General features: G+C 30.9%; 1 protein-coding gene and 1 long non-coding RNA gene across 5 annotated transcripts; one reads left to right on the top strand and one right to left on the bottom strand.

The window, feature by feature from the left end:
- Positions 1 to 1,629: 1,629 nt before the first annotated feature.
- On the top strand, positions 1,630 to 12,550 carry LOC137837338 (uncharacterized). Of its 4 annotated transcripts, none has more exons than XR_016520691.1 (4): positions 1,630 to 1,984; positions 2,058 to 2,125; positions 5,313 to 5,488; positions 5,569 to 5,885. XR_016520691.1 is itself a non-coding variant. In XM_068646319.2 (4 exons), exons 1-4 carry the CDS (start codon positions 6,465 to 6,467, stop codon positions 12,308 to 12,310), a joined length of 732 nt encoding a protein of 243 aa, XP_068502420.1. In that variant the 5' UTR covers positions 6,202 to 6,464; the 3' UTR covers positions 12,311 to 12,550. The 4 variants fall into 4 exon arrangements, 1 of the variants encoding a protein (XP_068502420.1); XR_016520689.1 differs by having other exon boundaries at positions 1,632 to 1,984; positions 5,309 to 5,488; XM_068646319.2 differs by lacking the exons at positions 1,630 to 1,984; positions 2,058 to 2,125; positions 5,313 to 5,488; positions 5,569 to 5,885 and adding exons at positions 6,202 to 6,770; positions 11,047 to 11,278; positions 11,972 to 12,096; positions 12,242 to 12,550.
- A 5,647-nt stretch (positions 12,551 to 18,197) lies between these two features.
- LOC137837337 (uncharacterized) lies at positions 18,198 to 20,308 on the bottom strand. Its single transcript, XR_011085429.2, has 2 exons — positions 19,793 to 20,308; positions 18,198 to 18,761 (listed from the first exon to the last, which is right to left on the bottom strand). It is a non-coding gene; the product is annotated as an uncharacterized LOC137837337 (long non-coding RNA).
- Between the last annotated feature and the right edge of the window lie 634 nt (positions 20,309 to 20,942).

Below are 20,942 nucleotides of genomic sequence, written 5' to 3'. Positions count from 1 at the left end.
AGGAAATGGTTTGAGAACCATATACAATATAAATGTTATTTATATTGTAAGTTTTGTGTTATATTTCAAATAGCATAAATCTTTACCAACATGTTTCACATCCCTTAAAAGCTTATTAGAGTTGATCATGTTCTTATTTAAGCACTTCATGGTCGTATTAGATAATATGCAACAATCTCTTTCTGCAATGCCATTATGCCACTCTAACAAGATGAATCCATTTTTTTTTTTTATCTTTGATATAACTATTTTTAATCTTTACATCCTTTGTGCTATTTTAATGGATTATCTTTTCACTTTTCTACTTGTCAAACATCTTTACATAAAATACATCATCCATATTAAATTAGGTCTAATTATCTTTTGATACTATAATTTATTTATTTTAATGAATTTGATTTTCCTATTAATAAAATATCAATTAAGTCTCTCAATTTTACAGTACCATTATTATTTAATCAAACTACTCAACTTCTTACGTAACATTTGTGTCGGTAAAGAGAAAGACGTGAATTTTGTGTCAGCCAAACCAACAAAAAATTGACGCAAACAAAATGTTGTGTGGGTTACTCAACGCATGACAAACGTGAAGAGAAAGTGAAAAAAAAAAATATTACGTTAGCTAGACCAACACATGGAACATAATAATTTGTAGTATGCATCGGCTTAGCTGGCGAAACGTGTGCACAAAAATTAATTATTTTATGCGTCGTCCTAACCGACGCATATGTAGCCTTTTTAAAAAATTTATTATATATAGATTTATTTATTTTAAATTTATTTAATTTATAATATTGTAATAAATATTTTAGTTTTGAATAATTTATTTTAGAGTGAAATTTAAATTTGTATATAAGTTAATGAAATATAATTTATTTAGTTGATTAAAGTGTTTAATATTACAAGTTTTTAAAGAAATTATTTGAAAATGTTAAGAAATGAAAAAAATAGAAAAATAATAATGGAGTAAGGAAAAAAAATTATTATTTAACTTTTGCAAATGTTATATAAAATATAAAATATGTATAAATTTAGAGATATAAATTCGACATAAAGTATTTACTAGGCTTAGTTCTTAAATATGTCATTATTTTATTTGGACCATTTATCATATTTTTTCTCCATATATTTTCATCTTGGATAATCAATAGTTACCTTGAGAGTGAATTCAATCAATCAACACTTAAAAACAATTTCATATTTTTTCAAAGCATTTGTATATCACACTCTCAATCAAGTTTTCTTTCCAAACAGGAATAAATGAACACGAATCAACTTTCCTTTTTAAACAATAATAAATCTAACATTGAATGTTGTTATATCGTTGAATGTTTTTCCAATCCGATGTTTAGTTTGGTTTTCATTGTATAAATTAAATTATTTTGCTTAAACTTATATTTGAGTTTATCAATATTTAAATAAATATTTAAAATATTATGAAAATGGTGAACGAATTTGGCTGATTAATTTATTTTGAAAGAACTTATGAAAATATAAATTTAATAAAATATTTATTAATTATATTTATAATAAAATTTTAAGTTAAGAATTAAATAAAATTATAGATATCTATCAGGCTAGTCGACGCTAAGAGAATTGAAGTTTGTGCTTAGGCCTAGCCGACACAAACTGAGAGTCAATGTTGTGTAATTTTTCGTTGACTAAGGCCAATACAAAGTATGCCAGTGAGTCGTTTTGTGTTGATCACATGTAAAATGTCTACTCGTGTTGTTTTGCGTCAATCACGATTCACGAAAAACATTTTTCAGTGTTTGCATCCTTTGGCGTCATACACCGCAAAGTCTTTAATATATAGTGAAAATTTTCTCCCCCGTTCAGTTTCTCCAAAATTCTAAATTCCCAAATTAAAAAACCTAATTTCTCTCTATTGTGTCTCTCTTGGGCCTTTTCCGTGCCTTCCTCCAACCATCACAGTACCTCTTCCGGTTTGCTCTCTACCTCCGTCGGCTCTCTCTACGCAACGGTCTCTTCTCTCCCTTTCTCTTTCGCTTGTCTTTATTTCTTTTAAGCTAATTTTTTATTGATTTTTATTTTAGCAAGCTCCACCACGTCCACCTCCAACATTCCAGCTTCAGCTCCCTTTTACTTTTTAATTGCCTAAAAGGTAAACTTTTAAAATTGCTAAGTTTCATTTTGAGTTGTTGGCCTGAGTTTAATTTTTTTTTATCAATGTTTCTGTTTATGAATGTTTCTGTAAGGTTTGGATTGGTTTAGGAAAATTTATTGTTTATGATTGTTTCATTACTTGAGAGTAAAGTTTGTTTTGGGGAATTTTGTTTCATAATTAGCTTCTGAATACATATTTTGTAGTGTATCTAGGATGGTGCAAATAGGAAAAATCATGGCCCAAATGAATGTTTAGCTTGACAAAACATGGTGTTTAATGGGTCCAAACTGGTGGATGTATAAAATAAATAGGGATGATATAGAGCAAAAGTCATTTGCAACAAAATGGGCCCAAACTTTTCAAAACATGTTGCAAATAGTGAAGTGTTGGGAGTGGGAATATCAAAGAGAGGGGCACGAAAAAGTTAAAGTATTAATTAGTTCAAATTTTATAATTTTCAAAATAATTAAGCATTCTCATTAAAAATTTAGTACTTGTACCGACCAGTCCTCGGACATCGACATTAGGGATCGACATTGGACCTCGACAACGGAGGGAGGGATCGAACATCAGTGGTTTAAACATCTATAGTGGACCACGTAAGGTGGGTCCCATAATTACACTAGTTACCAGTTAAAACATCAGATATGGGAGGAAGCCCTAAGACACGAGAGATCCATGCAGGTGGTGTGTATTGCACATTCAGGTGCGACACGAGTAAATAGTCATTGGAGACGCTAAGGCCCGTTAGGGTTAGGGTTTCCAGGGAAAGTTGCATGCATGGCACATGAGTACTTAGGGCACCCACATAACAGATGGCGCCAGAGATTTGGTGCACAAGTTGGTACCTAGGCGGCTATTCTGTTAGTCGTTACACTCCAGTTGAGGGAAGTTCTATGTGCCAAATTATGCTACGATTGTGTAGTAGCGACGCAGAGACGTTCTCCAAGGAACAATAGACATGGGTAACAGAACAAAGGTAAACCCTAGTTTCAACCTACATAAAGGGGACTAAGAACCCTAGCAAGGTACACGGTTTCTAAGACTGAAACTACTTTATACACTTATTGTTTCTTTGCCCCAGTACTGACTTGAGCGTCGGAGTGCAAAAACAGACGTCAAAGAGCCCTTTGTCTTTGCAGGTGAGAGATTCTTCAACCAAGAAAGTTCGATTCTCAGGCGAAGACAGGCGGGCCAGAGATTTTCGTTCGAATCAACCGACGAGAACAATACTCATATAGTTTTTTTAAAAAAATTATTTTGTTTAATATATATATATATATATATATATAATTTTAAAAGAATCTAAAAGCTGGTCGTTGTATAAAATAAATAGGAGTGACATAAAACAAAACTCATGGGCAGCAGAATTGACCAAGCTTTTCAAAACATGTTGCTTTATTACATAGGTAGTTTCTTCTTGTACCCTTACATTTTTCTTCCTACACCCCTACAATGTTATGCAAAGACTATATTATCCCTATTATTTTTTAAAAACCCCAAAATGCACTTAAACTGTTATTTTTTTTACATTTTGGATTATTGAATCCAGAAAAATTTTGGATTGACACTTCCGGTAAACTTTCAGATCCACTAATCCGCAATTCAAAATATACATTCCATATTCAGAAACCCATCATTCAAAAAAAGCATTCCGGATCCATCAATCCGTAACAGAAATATACATTCTGGATTCAGAAATCCATAATTAAAAAAAAGAATTCTGGATTCACCAATCCATAACAGAATTAGGCTTCCATATTCAGTAATCCAGAAATCAACAATTTATGCAAAATTTGCTTCTGGAACACCCTCTCATCCATAAAAAACAATTTAATCAATTCTGAATTCATAAATCCATAATACATTACCGGATCCCGATATTCGATAACCCCAAAATCTCTATAACCACCCTGCTCCTAAAAAGAAACTTAACTCTTACCTCTACAAACCAAACAACACTTTGACAACGTAGCGTACTCCTCCATCTTGCTCTAAACAACTACAAAGACCCTCCACCAGTGGTTGATATTCAATGATAAAGATGAACAGTGACAAAGGAAGTCCAGCACGGTGCCCCTTTTCAAATTATAGGTCAAAATTAATTGGGATAATTAAAATTATGGGGTGCAGGAAGAAAAATGTGTGGGGGTGTAGGAAGAAGAAGCCTATTACATGTCTTTTAAATAACTTTCAAGTTTCAACCAACTAAAATATATAAAAAATTGTGATAGATAAAAATTGAATTAAGAAAGAGATTAAATTTTATTAATTTTTATATTTTATATTTAATTATATTTTTTATCACATATTTTTATTTTATTTTGATTTCAAATTTTATTGAAATCCACTAGTTTTGAAAAAATGATGACCCACTTTTTTTATATTTATATGAATGTTTTTGTGTCAATGCCAACTGAATAATATTTTTACTATTAAAGATGACATACTTATTTATTTTATAAACTAAAGTTATATAAATGAATATAAGTTATTTTAAAATAGAAAAATATATATTTTATTGATATTGTTATATAAACATTAAAATAATATGAAATAAAAAACTTTTATATTTGTATATTAGTTGATACCATCTATATTAAAATAATACGATGTATGAATTAGTAAATATTAAATTAAATTACGATGTTTATACCTGTTAAATGAAATTATGATGTTTATATATACGCGTTAAATGAAATTACGATGTACAAATTACGATGTTTATATGTACGTGTTAAATGATATTACGATATATGAATTACGGTATTTATATGCACGCGTTAAATGAAATTATGATGTATGAATTACTATGTATAAATTATGTACACGTAAAATAAAATTATAGAGGTATTTATACGTATGCGTTAAATAAAATTACGATGTATGAATTATAAATTGGATTTAAAATACATGAGATGTATAGAATTTGTATTATATTTGTATCTTATTCATCTAGGATTTACAAATACAAAATTCTTACACTAACCCGATAATTAATTACATGAATTATTATGCTTTAAATATTTACATACTAAGTTTGAACAACAAAGTTCACATGTGACAGCATTGGCCACAGATATCCATATGATTCATATATTAGGTCGTCTATAGGGTATAAGTATACTATTAAGTGTTGATAATTTCATAATTTCATAATTTGTGACATGTTGACCAAAGTCAGGACAAAGGTCGTCCGACCTACTTGGATAGGTGAGCATAGGTTGAACTTCTGAATTATTGGGATACCCAAAAGTTCGAAGAAAAATCAACTCATAATATAATGAATAGGGCTTCAACTCTAGTGGAGCATTGCATTCCACAAGTCGAAAATCACATTCAGATATTGCAGTGAACTTGGTAAGTACTCGTCACTTTCTTACATGTAATTCATTTTACTTCTACAACATATATTGCTTCTAATTGTACAACATTATTAGGAGCATTAATATGGTAATCCCCCTAAACCTGATGAACTCTTTATGGTCACCTACACAAACAAGAAAGATGATTGGGTTGATACTCGTACTTGTGAAACTTAAGTAAGTTATTGTTCTAAGTTTTTTAAATTTTTTATTTTAATTTCCTAACATTCCATCTCTTAATGACATGTGTAGGAAAACTTATATTTACTTTCTTTGAGGTCATGTAAATTACTTTTCCATTTCTTTTAAATTTTGAAAATAGATATTCATTCTCTTTTAAGTTTTTGATAATACAACAATCACATCTACTCTAATTTTTAAAACAGCACTCACCTTCCATATGTTATAATAAAATGATATTTATTTATCTTTTATTTTTTTAATAAAGTATCAATTATTTCCTTTATTTTATTTTAAAATACAACATTAATATCTAATTAAAATTGAAAACTTAAAGTAAATTTTAAAAATAATAATTAAATATGTCATAAATAGAAAATTAAGTAATTTAATTATAAAAAAAATTGCAACCATTCTCTTGAAGTATTTTTAAATAACTATCATTTTTTTAGTTCAAAAATAGACATTTGCATTTCTTATATTAATAATAATAAAGCAAATATATTCCTTAATATATTACTAGTTTAAAAGTAGACATTTAGGCTTCTTTTATTAATAATAATACAACAACTATACTCTTTTTTTTATTTATAATTATACTTGTACGTTTTAGTAACATATTTATACTTATACAACAGTCAAAGAATATGCAGAAATTCCGTAAATGACTTCACTGAACATTCCACTCTCTTCGGATCTCGACAACAAAAAAACTAACCATCACTCGTCACACTCTTCACACTCTTCACGCCATCAACCTTCACTCTCTTCTTCACGTTCCGCGCGCCACCATGACCAACGCCATTCCCAACCGCTTCTTCTCCTCCCTCTCTACTCCCCGAAACCGCTTCCTCGCCACTCCGCTCTCACATTTTCGCCGCTGCCACCAACCGCATCTCCACCGCAAACCACCGCTGCACGAACGCGCTTCTCTCTCGGTGACGCGCTTTTCCTCCTCCTCCTCCTCCTCTTCTTCTTCTTCTTCTCGCAAGCCGGGGTTCGTGGGATGGTATCTGCGCATGCTCGAAAGTTACCCCCTCACCACCAAGAGTGTAACGTCGTCGCTTGTGTTCGCCGCGTCTGACGTCACTTCTCAGGTAACGCCGTAACGGAAATCCTTCCTTCATTCTTAACGTGTGAGTGTGTGTGAAGAGATTATGAAAGTGAAACTGAATATAGATGTGCATCAATTGGAGTTTAATTTTTTGAATTAGTTGAACGACTTTTGGTGCTCCTTTTCTTATCGTTGAGTTGGCTAGAACAATTTAATGCCTGAATTGCATGTGGAGTACACTGCCAAAATCCCAAGGAGCTTTTTCTTATAATGATGCTTTAGTTATTTGTTAAGAAATGTTACCATCACTCTGTTCCTGACATTCCTTAATGCAGTTTGACCCACATATATGCCTTCCTAAATAGAGTCTCCAATCTTGCAACTCTACTATATTTTTAGAATGTTTAGGAGCAATAAATTGACAAGACTATGGTTAGTAAAAGAAAAAAAAGAAAGAAAGAAGGGAAATTTTTTTATAAATTTTACTTGTTTATCTTTGGATTATTTCTTTTTCCTTAATTTTAAAATTATAAAACAAATTTAGCATTTTATGCAAAGTTCTCCGTTTTTCATACACTTCATCACAAATTACAAAAAGAAAAAACTAGAGCATATTTACTTTTGTATGAAATTCCTCAAAAAAAAAAAAAAATCAACGAATTTCATACTTTCCCTTTTCTTTTACTTTGCAATTTATTTGCAACCAAATAAAGCATAAGAGATATACACAGATAAAGAGGATAGAAGTTAAAATATATCAACACACTTTTTAACTATTGTGTGTATCACTGTTCTCCTGGAAATTTCCGGCACAGATTTACTCATTTTGCTCTAATATGATTTGGATTGACCGGTAATGTTAGTATATCCACATGATATATCTCAAAGAAATCATACAGTTTAGAAATTAGTTAAGCAACTTGATCGAATGAAGATTCAAATTATGAATTGTGATATTATTTTATAATGGTAAATCATAATTTCGTATAAAATTGTTAAATTTAGGTAGAATAAAAAATTACTTCAAAAATATATAATGTTTAATGTAAACAGTTTAAACTACAAATAGATGCAGCAATTTAAATAGAAGTCATACAAAACAGAACTATTATTTATATTTAAGTTTGTGACGTCTTGATTTTAGAAGAACTGAATACATGCGTTGAATGAGTAAATAGTAAATATAGGTGTAATAATCAAATATGATAATGTTTACAAGTGTTCTTTTTAATTTTAAAATTTAAGGTCACATGAGTTTTTAATTTTTCATCATGAGAATTGGTGAAAAAAGTATGTACATCTTAATTATGGTTTTTGGGATGTTGTGCTTACAACATTCATATATCCTTAATGATAAGGTACTCACTTTATTCTCTCTTTTTTTCTTTTTCTTTATATTGTCTTCTTCTTAATTAAGATAAAGTTTTTAAAGTTTTCTTAGTTCAAATGTTTTCTAAAAAAGATATTGATGTTTTTTTCTTTATTTTTATAGATTTTTTTCCTTTATATTATATTATTATTCTTTCTATAATAAAAGTAGTTACTTTTTCACCATTATCAATCTTTATTTATTATCTCCAAATAATTTTATCATAACTCAAGATATTTCTCGAGCATTTCTTTAGGTATATCAATTTCGTTCGTATAACCTATTGAAATTCTAGTACGTGATTCATCTTCGATAGATAATCATGCAGCAGAGGTCATGCTTGATCCTTCTCTAACATTATGTTCTAAATCAAATTCGATCTCCTCTAAAAATAATTGGCATATTTATATTCAGAAAGGTACATATTCTATATGTAACCCTTCCACCTTTACAAACCTTAGTTATTATTGATTTACTACCATACATTATAATTATTTGACTTTGTTATCTTTTATTTCCATTCCTAAGTTTATGGTGTGAAGTTTTATCTTATCGAAAGTGACAACAAGAGATGATTTTGAGATGTGTGTCCTGCAAAGTTTTAGGATTTAGAGTTTAGGATTGGTTCATCTTTTGGTTGGCAAATCAATTGTTAGGCATGAGTGATTTACACTTTCAAAATAGGAACACATAACATTAATTGCTATGAAATTCGGTTGGTTGTCAAAGGATACATTCTTAGCTTGACATCAAAAATTCATTTTTACATGGTGATCTTGATGAAGTCTAGAGGGAACATCCTCTTGATTTTTTTGTTGAAATGGAATCATTTGATATAGTAATGTCATCAATAAAGGTCCCTATTTAGTCTCAAACCAATCACCCTATGCATGGTTTAAGCATTTTCAGGTTGTCATATAGCAATTTGGATTTATATGAAGAAATACTTATCATTCTCTATTTTATCATTTTTCTCCCTAAGGATATATTTATTTCATTATATATGTGAACAATATTATCAAAGATAGTAATAAAAAAAGGTATTGTACAACTAAAACAATATCTTGTTCAAAAGTTACAAATCTTGGACACCTAATATGTTTCCTTGGTATGCAAGTTGCACAATCAAAGGATAGTTTTGTTATATCTTAGAGAAAATATGTTATTGACATTGTAGATGAAATAGAGAGGGAGAGAGAGAGGTGTTAAATGTTAAGTATCACACCAATGGATCTGAGTGTCAAATTTGTACCCAACCAAGAAGAATTGTATTTTAGTTGTGGGAGATATAGAAGGTTAGTTGGTAAGCTAAATTACCTCATTATCATTTGTCTTAACATTGTCTTTATAGTCAGTACAATAATTCAATTTTTAAACTCTTCTTGTCTAGACCATTGGAATGCAGTCCTACAAATCCTAAAATATGTCAAGAAGACTCCGAACAAATGCCTCATTTATGAAGTTAAAATAAATACTCAAATTAATGGATATTCATTCTAACACTGATTGGGTAGGATTACGAAGTGAAAGACATTTCATTCTTAGGTATTGTGCTCTTATTGTAGGCAATTTAATATAAAAAAAACAAAATATTAGGACAAAAATCAAGTTTTAAAGCAAAATACAAGACAATGATATTAGTTACTTGTTAGCACAGTTAGAAAAACTCCTCAAACAACTTCAATTTGAAGAAAATTCACAAATACATCTTATATGTGACAGCCAAATGAACATTACATATTATTTTTAAATTTTGTCTTTAATGAGAGAACCAAATGTATTAAGATAAATTATTTATTTTATTTGAGAAAAATTGGAATTTGTAGGCACCACTGCTAGATTTGTCAACTTTAGCAATTGACTTGTATATTTACCAAGCTTCTAAGAAGAAGAAAGGAGTAGATCATATATAATAAAAGGTATCTAGATTATATATATATATATATATATATATATATATTATAAATTTTTTTTAATCTTTTTCATATTTTTATTATTAGAGGATAAAAAATATCCTCTGTTTATTGTATTCACTTCTCTTACAGCTTTCTCTCATTATTATAGGTTAATATAAGGAAAGAGATAATTTAATGAAGCACAAAAAAACAGGGTTACACGAATAGCCACTTGTTTGAATTACCTGCTGAGGAAAATCTTTATACAAATTTGATATAGATTAGAATTTTAAAAAGGGTCTTCTAAGATATTCTAACTTCAGTTTGTTTCAAAACTTGAGTTTCTTAAAATTTTATTTTAGGCTAAACCTAGTTTAAGTCTTATACAAACATTTGACAACTGGTATAGTTCTAATTGTCATTTTTAAATAAAAAATTTTATTTGACAACCGTATTCATCTTATAACTTAATAAATACTAATATTTTAATCATTTATAGAAATTTATAATTTTTTAAAAAAATTAGCATTTTGCATTTTACATTTTGTTTGTATTTTTATTAAGGTTTTTTTTATTTTTATTTTTAAAAATATTAATATTTATTATAGTTGTAGAGTGGAGTAAGATTGTCAAAATATCATAACCATTATTAAATATGGTGGGTGAGTGAGTATTCCTCCTCTCCTAATTAAATAGGAAAATGATACATTAATCTCTTAGTTGTATATAACTATTAATTGATGTATTTAAAATTAAATATATATATATATATATATAATAATAAATGATAAGTTTAGAATTAAATTATATAAAAAAATAAAATTGTTAATGAATAAGAGTAGAAATATGGTGAAGAACGAAAGGAAATGCTTTCCTCTCAGCATATTCTTTATAATGGATTTTTATTTATATCAAACAACTTGTCTATTAAAATCAAGGTCTAGAAGCATATCTATTTACTGACTTGGGTAAAAGTGATGTCATTTTTTATTATTACTTATTTTTTACTTTTATTGGATTTTTGTCACTAATATACTGTTTTACACATTTGTTAGATGATTACACTACCCAGTTTTTTTGCTTCGTATGATTTAATAAGGACATTGCGTATGGCACTATATGGGCTGCTAATCTTGGGACCAGCACAGCACAAGTGGTTTAATTTTCTATCTAAAATTTTCCCCAAGACAGATGTGGCAGCAACCGTGAAGAAAATTTTAATGGGGCAATTTATATTTGGTCCTGTCATCAATACTGTCTTCTTCTCCTATAATGGGGTTTTCCAAGGTGATTTTTCTCTTTTTCAATACCGACCTTGTCTTCAATCCAATTCCATAAATATGATTCTTCTCGGGCATGCATCTGATTAAGATAGTTTTTAAGTCATCAATAGGCTTCATTTATACCACCATATCCTTTCTATTCTTTTATGCATACTTACACACTCAGACTATTTGACCCACTACTGATCTGACATGTGCATCATTTTGTTTTATTTCAATGCATAATTTGGCATTGTAATGTAAATTATGCTGGTTATAATCTTCTGTGGTTATATTTTAAGAAAATTATAAAATAATGGAAAGTAAAAATAGAAAAAATAAGATATTTTATTCTATATTGTGTATTTAAATATTTTAAAAAATATATAAATATACTAAGACTTTCTCTTTTCAAATTAATTACGTCATAATTCATTAATTATAAAATCCTATTATTATTAATTAATTATATATAATTGTGTATAATATCCTACAATAATTATATATAATGATTATGTATTAATATATTTGGCGACTTTACAGAATTTTCCATTTAACTGTCTTGAATTTATCTTATCTTCTTATTTTCTTTTTCCTATACAAGTGTTTATGAAGTTTATACAATGAAGACTATATTCATTGAATAAGCATAATGTTTATACCTTATATTTTACAAAAGTTGTGGTGTTTCTGAATTTGCCACTTTGACGTTTATCAGGTGAAGGTGTAACTGCAATTATTGCCAGGTTGAAGCGAGATCTACTTCCTACACTGTTAGGTGGTGCTCTGTTTTGGCCTGTATGTGATTTTGTGACCTTCAGATTCCTTCCAGTCCAATTGCAGGTTTGTGATTGTGGGTGAAACGTCTTTGTTAAGAACAACTTTCTGTCTTAATTAAATTTGTTCCAATGAGCACCTTCAGAACTCATCACTTACGTTTTTTAGTAGTCCTAGCTTTTTATTTGAATCTCTCTTATAACTTGTGCAGCCACTGATGAATAGCTCCTGCGCATATGTATGGACAATATATTTAACATACATGGCAAACCGAGTGTGAGGCATGCCTACTGCTTGGTTTGTATATAAGCACATAAAGCAGCTTCAAGCAATTTTCCCTTGCTTAGCAAATCTGACCAGATACAAGAATCTTGGTATTTACAAATTTCTAAATTTCATTTCAATTTGTTATTCAATATTTTTAATTCTTTATGTATATAAAAATATTCATGTTTTTAGTTTTCTCTAAGTTTGAAAGACATGGTATATTTATGCTCTTAAATTACTTTGTTTGTCTGTTGCTGAAGGATTCTACTTCGAGTTCGACCCTTTATTTTCTGCTAACTTAACTTCCATATTGATAATGTAGTCTAAGATGTTTAGCTGCTGCATTTACCTGGTTCAGATAGTTAAAACTGCCCATAAGAACCATGGAATCTTACATGCTGGTAGTTGTAGAATGTAGTTACTTGTAAAATTGTGTTTAAGAATCACTTTTACAAATTATTTCTAGTTTGAAGTTTTTTCTTGTTATAATTTCCTTTTAGAATATCTACCAGTTTTATTTATAATTTTTTTTTTATAAAAAAAAAATCAACTCATTAATTTTTTTGGGTTTCTCTTCTCAATTATGTTTTTTCTAGTTTAAAATAGGTTTAAATATGTTTTAGATCTTTAATATATAACTAATTTTTGGTTTAAGTATATAATAAAAATATTAAAATTGGATACTTAGTAAATTAAATATTTGTATTTAAGTTTCTTGTGTTATCTACGTTTTACTTTGTATTAACGTATATGATAAGTTGAAATATAGTGTTGAAAAATTGAAATAGGTATCACACATATGTAGTGTTTGAAAAATTATATGTATTAAGTTCATTTTGTTATCTATACAGTGTGATAGAAAACAAACATAAAAAATTATGATAAAAAATAAGTTGAAGGAATAAAAAATAAATTAAGTATTAATTAAAAGAGTGAACATAATAATGGAAAAAAATAGAAAGTTGATATTTAAATTAAAATTTATAATTTGTTAATTATTTAATTTGAAGAAAAAAATGGTTGATTACCTAAAACAAAAATGACGATATATTTGAGGACCTAAAATTTATTTAAACTTTCAAAATAAATCAAACACATTTTTTTATGTAATAGGCTTTTTACCTAAATATTATTTATCCTATTTTGTTGCATCTTCACTAGATTTAAAAAAGACACAAATTTCGTAGAAAGTGAGATGGAAGTTCAAAACCTATTCAATTCAATGAGTTCATGAAGGACTTTTGTCTGTTTCCGGAGGAGGATGAAAATGTTTACCCTTAACGTTTTTGGTTTTTCTCTTAACTTTTTTCTTTTGTTATTTTAATTTTTATGATATAAAATTTTATATTTTTTTCCCTTTGAGTGAGGCCTAGTCATTAATCACATGATATTTTGTTTGTTAATTTTAAAATTAAACTATTTGATCAATAGACATCTCATCCAGAGGATTTGATCTCAATTATCTAATTAACAGTTATTTTTCATAGATAAAGATAACCTATATGATCATTAATTTTAATCATAACATAACAAATAGTGATTAATTTGTTAGAATATATGACTTTAAACTAGAAGGGGTGAATTGTTTAAAGAGGGTTTTTGTAAACTTTTAAGCCTAGAATGAAAATACTTCAAGAAAACCTTGATTAAGAAATCAGTTTTTCAAAACATAAAGCAAAAGGCACAATACTAGTAAAAACAATCGGTTGTTTTAATGATACAATCGGTTGTTTATACCAGTTAACAAATATCAAAACTGAATTTAAAGAGTTAGGGATAGAGAGATTGCACACAAAGTTTTATACTGGTTCACTCCAAATCCAGAGCTACATCCAGTCTTCTCAGAAACCCTGAGGAAATCCACTAAACAATCACAACTTGATCACTTACACAACAACCAAGAGAATGACCTTGAACACCTCAAGACACACACTTTTCTTGGCCAACACACCAACACCAAGATTGTTGATCTTGATCCCCTCAAGAACACACAGCCAATCTCAACAAACACAGAAACGAATACTTGTTTCACAGAGTTCAAGGATTACACTTGTTACAGAAGATAATCTGAAATCAATACAAGCAAAATCCTATTCCACAAACTTTGATCAATCACAAACTTTCAGCAATCTCAGCTCTTTGAAAAAACTCAGAAAACTCTATTCAAAATTCTTGTTTTACAAATCTATTTTTCTGAATATATTCAAAGATGTAGTTTGTTATCAAATCTTAACAAACTCTTAAATTGCATTAAAAGATTGGTCAAAACATTTAATGACTGGAGCGTAAGCAGTTAAATCATTTAAAGCTCAGTCAAAGATAAAATAGTTTTTCTGTTATGGTCCCAAAACAAACAATCGGTTGTTTCTTCGAATCAATCGGTTGTATTGGTTCTTAACAGTTCAACCATTTGAAAAACAGTTTTCAATCTTTTTCTCAAAACATTTAAGTATAAACAATCGGTTGTTTCGACAAAACAATCGGTTGTTTTAACTTAGTTTGAAAACATTTTACTTTCACAAAGATTGAGATGCTTATGTTTTAGATTCGATCAAGGGGTGGATTTCAATACTCAAACTACCCCAGAACTATACTAAACCAGCACAACAACACCAAGCACAGCCAATGTTTCAACATCCTTCAAAGGGTTTGGATTCTTTAAAACTTGAACAACACTTGGTTCAACATAATTTTGGTGAACTAATATAGGTATTTAAAGTAAGTTCGTCAAATAAAACTACAAGATCGTCTTTGTAACATTTTTACTTTTAAATAATTATATTAATTTATTTTATCTTTAATTTTAAATAAAAGTTAAAAAAATTACATTTTTACTTTTTGTGATTAAATTCATATTTAATATATATATATATATATATATTGTATTATATCTATAAAGTATGAACATTTAAAAATAAATTAAACTATTTTTAAGAAACATTGTGATTAAATAAAGTAAAAATAATAATAAAAAGAAAACAAATTGGCTAAAAAAATTAATTAATTAATTAATTGTGAATATATATATATATATTTAATTATTAAAAATTATTTAAAAGAATCTTTTAATAGATAAAAAAGAATAAAAAATGAAAAGGAAAAGAAAAAGATAAGATGAGATGAAGCGATAAGAATTTCTTTTTATTAAATGAAGGTAACAATGAATTTAAACAAACTAAATAAATAAAAAATTTGACTTATAAAATTGGAATGGAAGAGAAAATGGAGGTAAGGTACGATAGAAAAATAAAAAGAGAGAATGAGAGAGAAAATTTAATTTGGAGCAAGAGAATGTAAGAAATTTATAAGCGGGGAGTGAGATTAAATTTTTTTGTTATACTGATGTTAATAAATAATTTATCTATGTTTTATTAACTTTTTATTTATTTTAAGTTGTATATTGTTTGTACTTTAATTTAATCTCTAGTTACCTACTGGTTGTATTCATTTATTTATTTAGATTTATACTATTTAATTTATATTAAGTTATGCGTTAGTTTTATTTATTTATTTATTTTTATGTTATTTAATATATTTTTAATTATATATTGTGTTCCGTCCGGTTGACTGGGACGTCCTCGTGCGCGACCTCAACCGTCAGCTAGGGACTCCTTCCCACTGGTTACCTGTGGATTCCTGCAAAAAAGAGGACAAAGAGGCGCCCTAGCAGCCGTTTGCACTCCGACGCTCAAGTCAGCCAGCAAGAAACACCAAAACTGTTCACCTACGTCTCTGAGCACCGCGTATGGCACTCTGAAGGTGGTAAAAAATAACTGTGTATTGTCTCCTTCAGGCAAAAATATTCCCCAATCACTTGTACGTAACCTTGAAGCACGAGCAAGCAACTAGAGAGTTCTCTGGTAAATTTGCCAAAAGTTCCAACCTCGTTTCCAACATTCCCCGCGCTATTTAAACCTCCCAAGCATTTAAAGCGCCTTAAAGCGCTTTTAATCACAAACGTAACGCACTCATTAAAGCGTTTAATTAGAAAACGTAGCGCATTTAAGACGTTGAAACGCTTGGGAGCCATCATAGTGCCTGAACGCTCGAAACGGAAACTGTATTGAATGACTTTAATTACATGGCACCTGACCAAGGGGTGTTTCCATTCTGAGATGGCTGTTGTACACGTGGAGGGCCTCACGACGCCATGACCCCATCTGGGGACGCTTCTGCCCACCTGGGGACGTTTCTACGCGTGAGCCCTCCTGCTGGGAGTGCTACTGCGCTAGGGGTGACTTTTTGGGTGCCAACTCATGCCCCCCAATCATCTAGTCACTTACTCTGAGAGCGTATCTGCCTTCCTCTCGTACCCTGCACCCGATTACCCTGGGCGTGACCTTCCTCTTGGGTCGTATCTGTCCCGAAGGCGTCTCTGGAGCGGCAGGGGTACTTCACGAGTCAGGCTGCCCTACCCTGATGCTATCACTATGGCCTTGAAGCCACCTCTTCCTTCCCTTTATCGCGTTCCCGAGCTATCGGGTCCTGGGGCCTTCCCACGGTGTCGCTCCCTCCATGGTCTTTCCTACCCATGGGTATCGGGGAACCACACTGTGATTGCCTTGCTTCATGCCCTGTTTGCTCTGGCGACGCCCTGGTTGGGCGACGTCTTCACCTGGGCGACGCCTTGCCTTGGCGACGCTTCCTCTTGGCGATGCTGGCACTTAGCGTCTCTCCACCTAGGCGACGCCTTGCGTTGACTTTGACTCTTCAGCCGTTGACTTTGACCTTGACTTAGTCAACGCCCGGATACGGGACGGTACATATTGATTTTTTTTATTTATATTTATGTGATTTATTCTATGTTTAGTTATGTAATAGTTAGGAGAAACTCTTAGAATTTCTTAAAGCGAACAACAATAAAACTGTAATAGATATTGTCTGGTGAACTAAAATTGTAAATTCGAGAAATAAAAAATAGAGTATGAATGAAATTTAGATTACAATTAAAATAAATTGAAATGAATTAAGTGCATAAACTGAAAATTTAAATGTAAAACTGTAAACAAACAAAAAAATAAAAGCAATCACGGTAAAGAAAAGAAAATTTCATTCCAGAAATGCGCAACAATAAACATAAATAATGGTCAAGTTATATTCAAAATGCAACAAACTTAAATCTAAATTCCTTTGTATAATTAACAAAACACAAAACCAATCAATTTTGAAGTTTAAAAAATTGAATTTTAAAATGATTTAAAAGAAGAAAACAACTTGAACATAGCATCATGTAACACAATTTTGAATTTGTTGTTACCTATTTTTAGAATTCAATTATCTTCCATACATAAAGTTGTAAAATCAAAATTGGTAGAGAAAAGTAGAAGACAAAGTGTAGAAAATGAAGAACTTGAATGGTAAAAAACTATAAACAATATTGACTAAAAAACGGAACTAAACTAACTCCAAAAACTATAAAGTAAATGTGAAGTCGTCTTTCTATCTGTTCGTATGTTTCACTTCTTCTATTCCTTGTTTATAAGGTTCTTAATTACTACAATGGATGGGATGAAACAATTGTACTAAAGTGAGCCTAAGAAAATCTACATTACAAATAAATCATACACTAGACTAACTATCTTCCAGCTCCTAGATCGTCTAACGCTAGATCGTCTAACGCTAGACAATCTAATTCTTCCTCTGTTCAACAACTTCAATCTTCATGGTCCAATATCTTCATTAAAGCTCCAAAGTTCAAGAATTTACTATAACAAAGATCGGCCCAAAAGGTTATCATCACTGAATCAATTGATCAGATGGTCTATACAAATTTTCAGCTGGAAGTACAGTTTTTATACAAGATTTGTTTCAAATCTTATTTGCTAAAAAAAAATGCAAATTTGTTATAAAAATCATAAATAAAAAAGATAAAAATGCTTAGGAATTACAATAGGCCTATAAAAACATGAACAATTCAAGTGTTATATGAGTTTGGTGTAAAAGTGATTCACGATTAATAGTTGGTCACCTAAGCTCTCAATTTCAGGTCAAAGACCATATACTCCTAAGGTATTATCATTTGGTGACCCAATTGTTTTCAACTTTCAAAGAAGCAAGCTTAAAACATATACACCGAGAAAACAACTGAAGAGTAAAATAAACAAATATTCACATGCTCAAGAGGATTCAAGTTGAAGAGGTCCTTTTAGCCAAATGCATGTCATGGCCCAGGAAATCGCAACGAGAAGTACTCGCACCAATATCAGAAGCCCAATGAGCCCTCTTTAGGAAGCGATTGCAGGACGCCTTGTCCAAATGCCGACGAGCCAACTTCACCCGATCCTTGTCTTTCTAGTTCTTCGGTGCTCATTGGGGGAGCAAATCAACAGTCAATACCACGTGAATTGACGTAACATTCTTGAGAATTCCCTTGCCCTTCTCTTTCTTGGCCTAATTAGCTTGCCTCCTCAACCTTAACTCCTTAAAATAGGCTTTTCCACCTTTGGGATACGTGGATACCATGACTTTTGCACAAAAAAAAACACAACTTCAGCAATACGAAATACTAATTAATGTAGAGACAGAGAAAAACATATTGTCAACATTGAGAAGTCGATGGGGGGAAATGCACGCATTAAGGAGTTTCCGAGTAGGATTTTTTGTAGGAGCTAGTCTAGATTGGCTAGGATTGCAAAATCCTCCTTGGTCAACAACGTCCTTGACTACACATGGTACAGTGCAGGGCTCTTGGTCCAATAAAAGGAGAAGTTAGAGGTGTCGTTGATAAAGAAGTATGGACGACCCTTTTCCCCGACTACAACCTCAAAACCCCCTCCCTGAAGTTTTTATAAGAAGTAAATGGAGCAAAAAGACACATCCTCAACGATCAAAGATAACTACCCTACTCAGTCTCTAGGCCTAGTATTATTGTAAAAGTACTTGAGGTGTTAGCCTTAAACATAGCAACGAACAAAGTAGCCAAAAAGCCTACAAAGGTATCCAACTAATCAAATACAATTGAGTTGATGCGACATTTAAAACTCGAAGCACCCAAATGAAAAAATCATCCTAGAGAAATTGAACATGAACATCCGTTATTAAGCAAAAATGGAAATAAAAATATCCTCAGATGAATCTTCTCTTCCGTGATAGACATTATCGGAAGAATCACACTTACGTAAAGAAATGATACCATCTGACACATTATCCTATAATATGTCCATGCTAGCAGCAAAAGATTGAAGCATGGAAAATCATTAGTACTGTGTAAAATACTCTCGAACTCGACAATCTACCCAGCCGTACTTGACTTTGAAGGAATTCTCCCTGGATACCTCAACCCCGACCATAGATTCCACGTGAGGCGAGTTAATGTTGGTGCCAATAGCTCCTCTATTCCCTAACCCCATATTAACTCAAGAAGACTAGCTTGTGTCGCTATAATCACTTGAATTAGAATGAACAAATTTACAAAATAATCTGGCACCCCGTGCTGAAACCTCCCAACTCAGTCGAAAAGGAACAACTGTTAGAGGAGAAGGAAGAAATGGTTTACCTCTCAAAAGCATCTTCAACCGATACACTATCAGACTAAAAAAGGAAGCAAATGGGGTGAACATGGAACCCACAAACCACTCTATTTATAGGCATGAAAAGGAAGGAAAAAAGCTATCACAACCACCCCCAACCATTAAATCGTTTCACCACCAACAACCACGATCACATGACTCTTCACATTTGTTGACAACGCGTCACTCCAAATGTTCTAGACCTTCGTAGGTCGTACTTGCTTGGGCCTAGGTGGGCAACATATCGTATGAGGCTGACAACATATCGACATTACAAAGAAATTGATTTTTCTTTCACAAACTCACCATTTTCACTCAAAACTGGGGGACTAGTATACTCCCCCAAGTGTCTGAGATCCCCATCTCAACATCTCGAAAACACCTTCAACAAGAACTTGCCAACCAAGATTAGAGCTTGATCATGTAATTAGCAAGTATGACACAATAAACAACTTATAAACTATGATTAAGAAGACACTAAGGCCTACTCTAGTCATTCGTATAAGTAGAGGTCCAATGTGATAAAGACTTATGAGGGTTCCATAAACTCGACTCATAAGAGTTTACTTCATATAAAATATTTTAATAATATAACTATTTTAAAAGAATTAATTGCACAACACTAAAATATCTATATTTAGTAGTAAATGTCACAAAAGTACCCCAAATATTATTATAAATACGCACTCCAACTAAATTAGAGTTGTAGTCTAACAAAAAAATATTCACAAGATTAAAATAACTACATTTAGTTGTAAACAGTACCCAAATATTAGTGCGGATAGGCACTCCAACTAAAATAGAAGTGTAGTCCAACAAAAAAAAAGTACAACCCAACTAAAAAAAAGGATCATATGCACTCCCAACTTAGAAAAATAACCCAGCAATATGCACTCCAATTAGAAAAACTGCAAATATGTACTCCAATTAAAAAAAAAAAAACTGCAGTGTCTAACCTAATTTTCCCAAAATGAAATGTCTTGCAGCAAACAAAATGGAGAGAGCACAGTTCTCTCTAACCCAATAACAAATGACCACCGAAACACAGTCGAAATACAACACTGAGATGACGCAACCGCCGCAGGACACGAATGTGACCACCGCAAGCCCGAACTCAGACAACGTGACCACCGCAAT

This window comes from Phaseolus vulgaris, chromosome 4, assembly GCF_051622355.1.
Source record: "Phaseolus vulgaris cultivar YP4 chromosome 4, ASM5162235v1, whole genome shotgun sequence".
NCBI classification, from domain to species: domain Eukaryota; kingdom Viridiplantae; phylum Streptophyta; class Magnoliopsida; order Fabales; family Fabaceae; genus Phaseolus; species Phaseolus vulgaris.
This window is presented reverse-complemented; position numbering and strand designations above follow the sequence as displayed.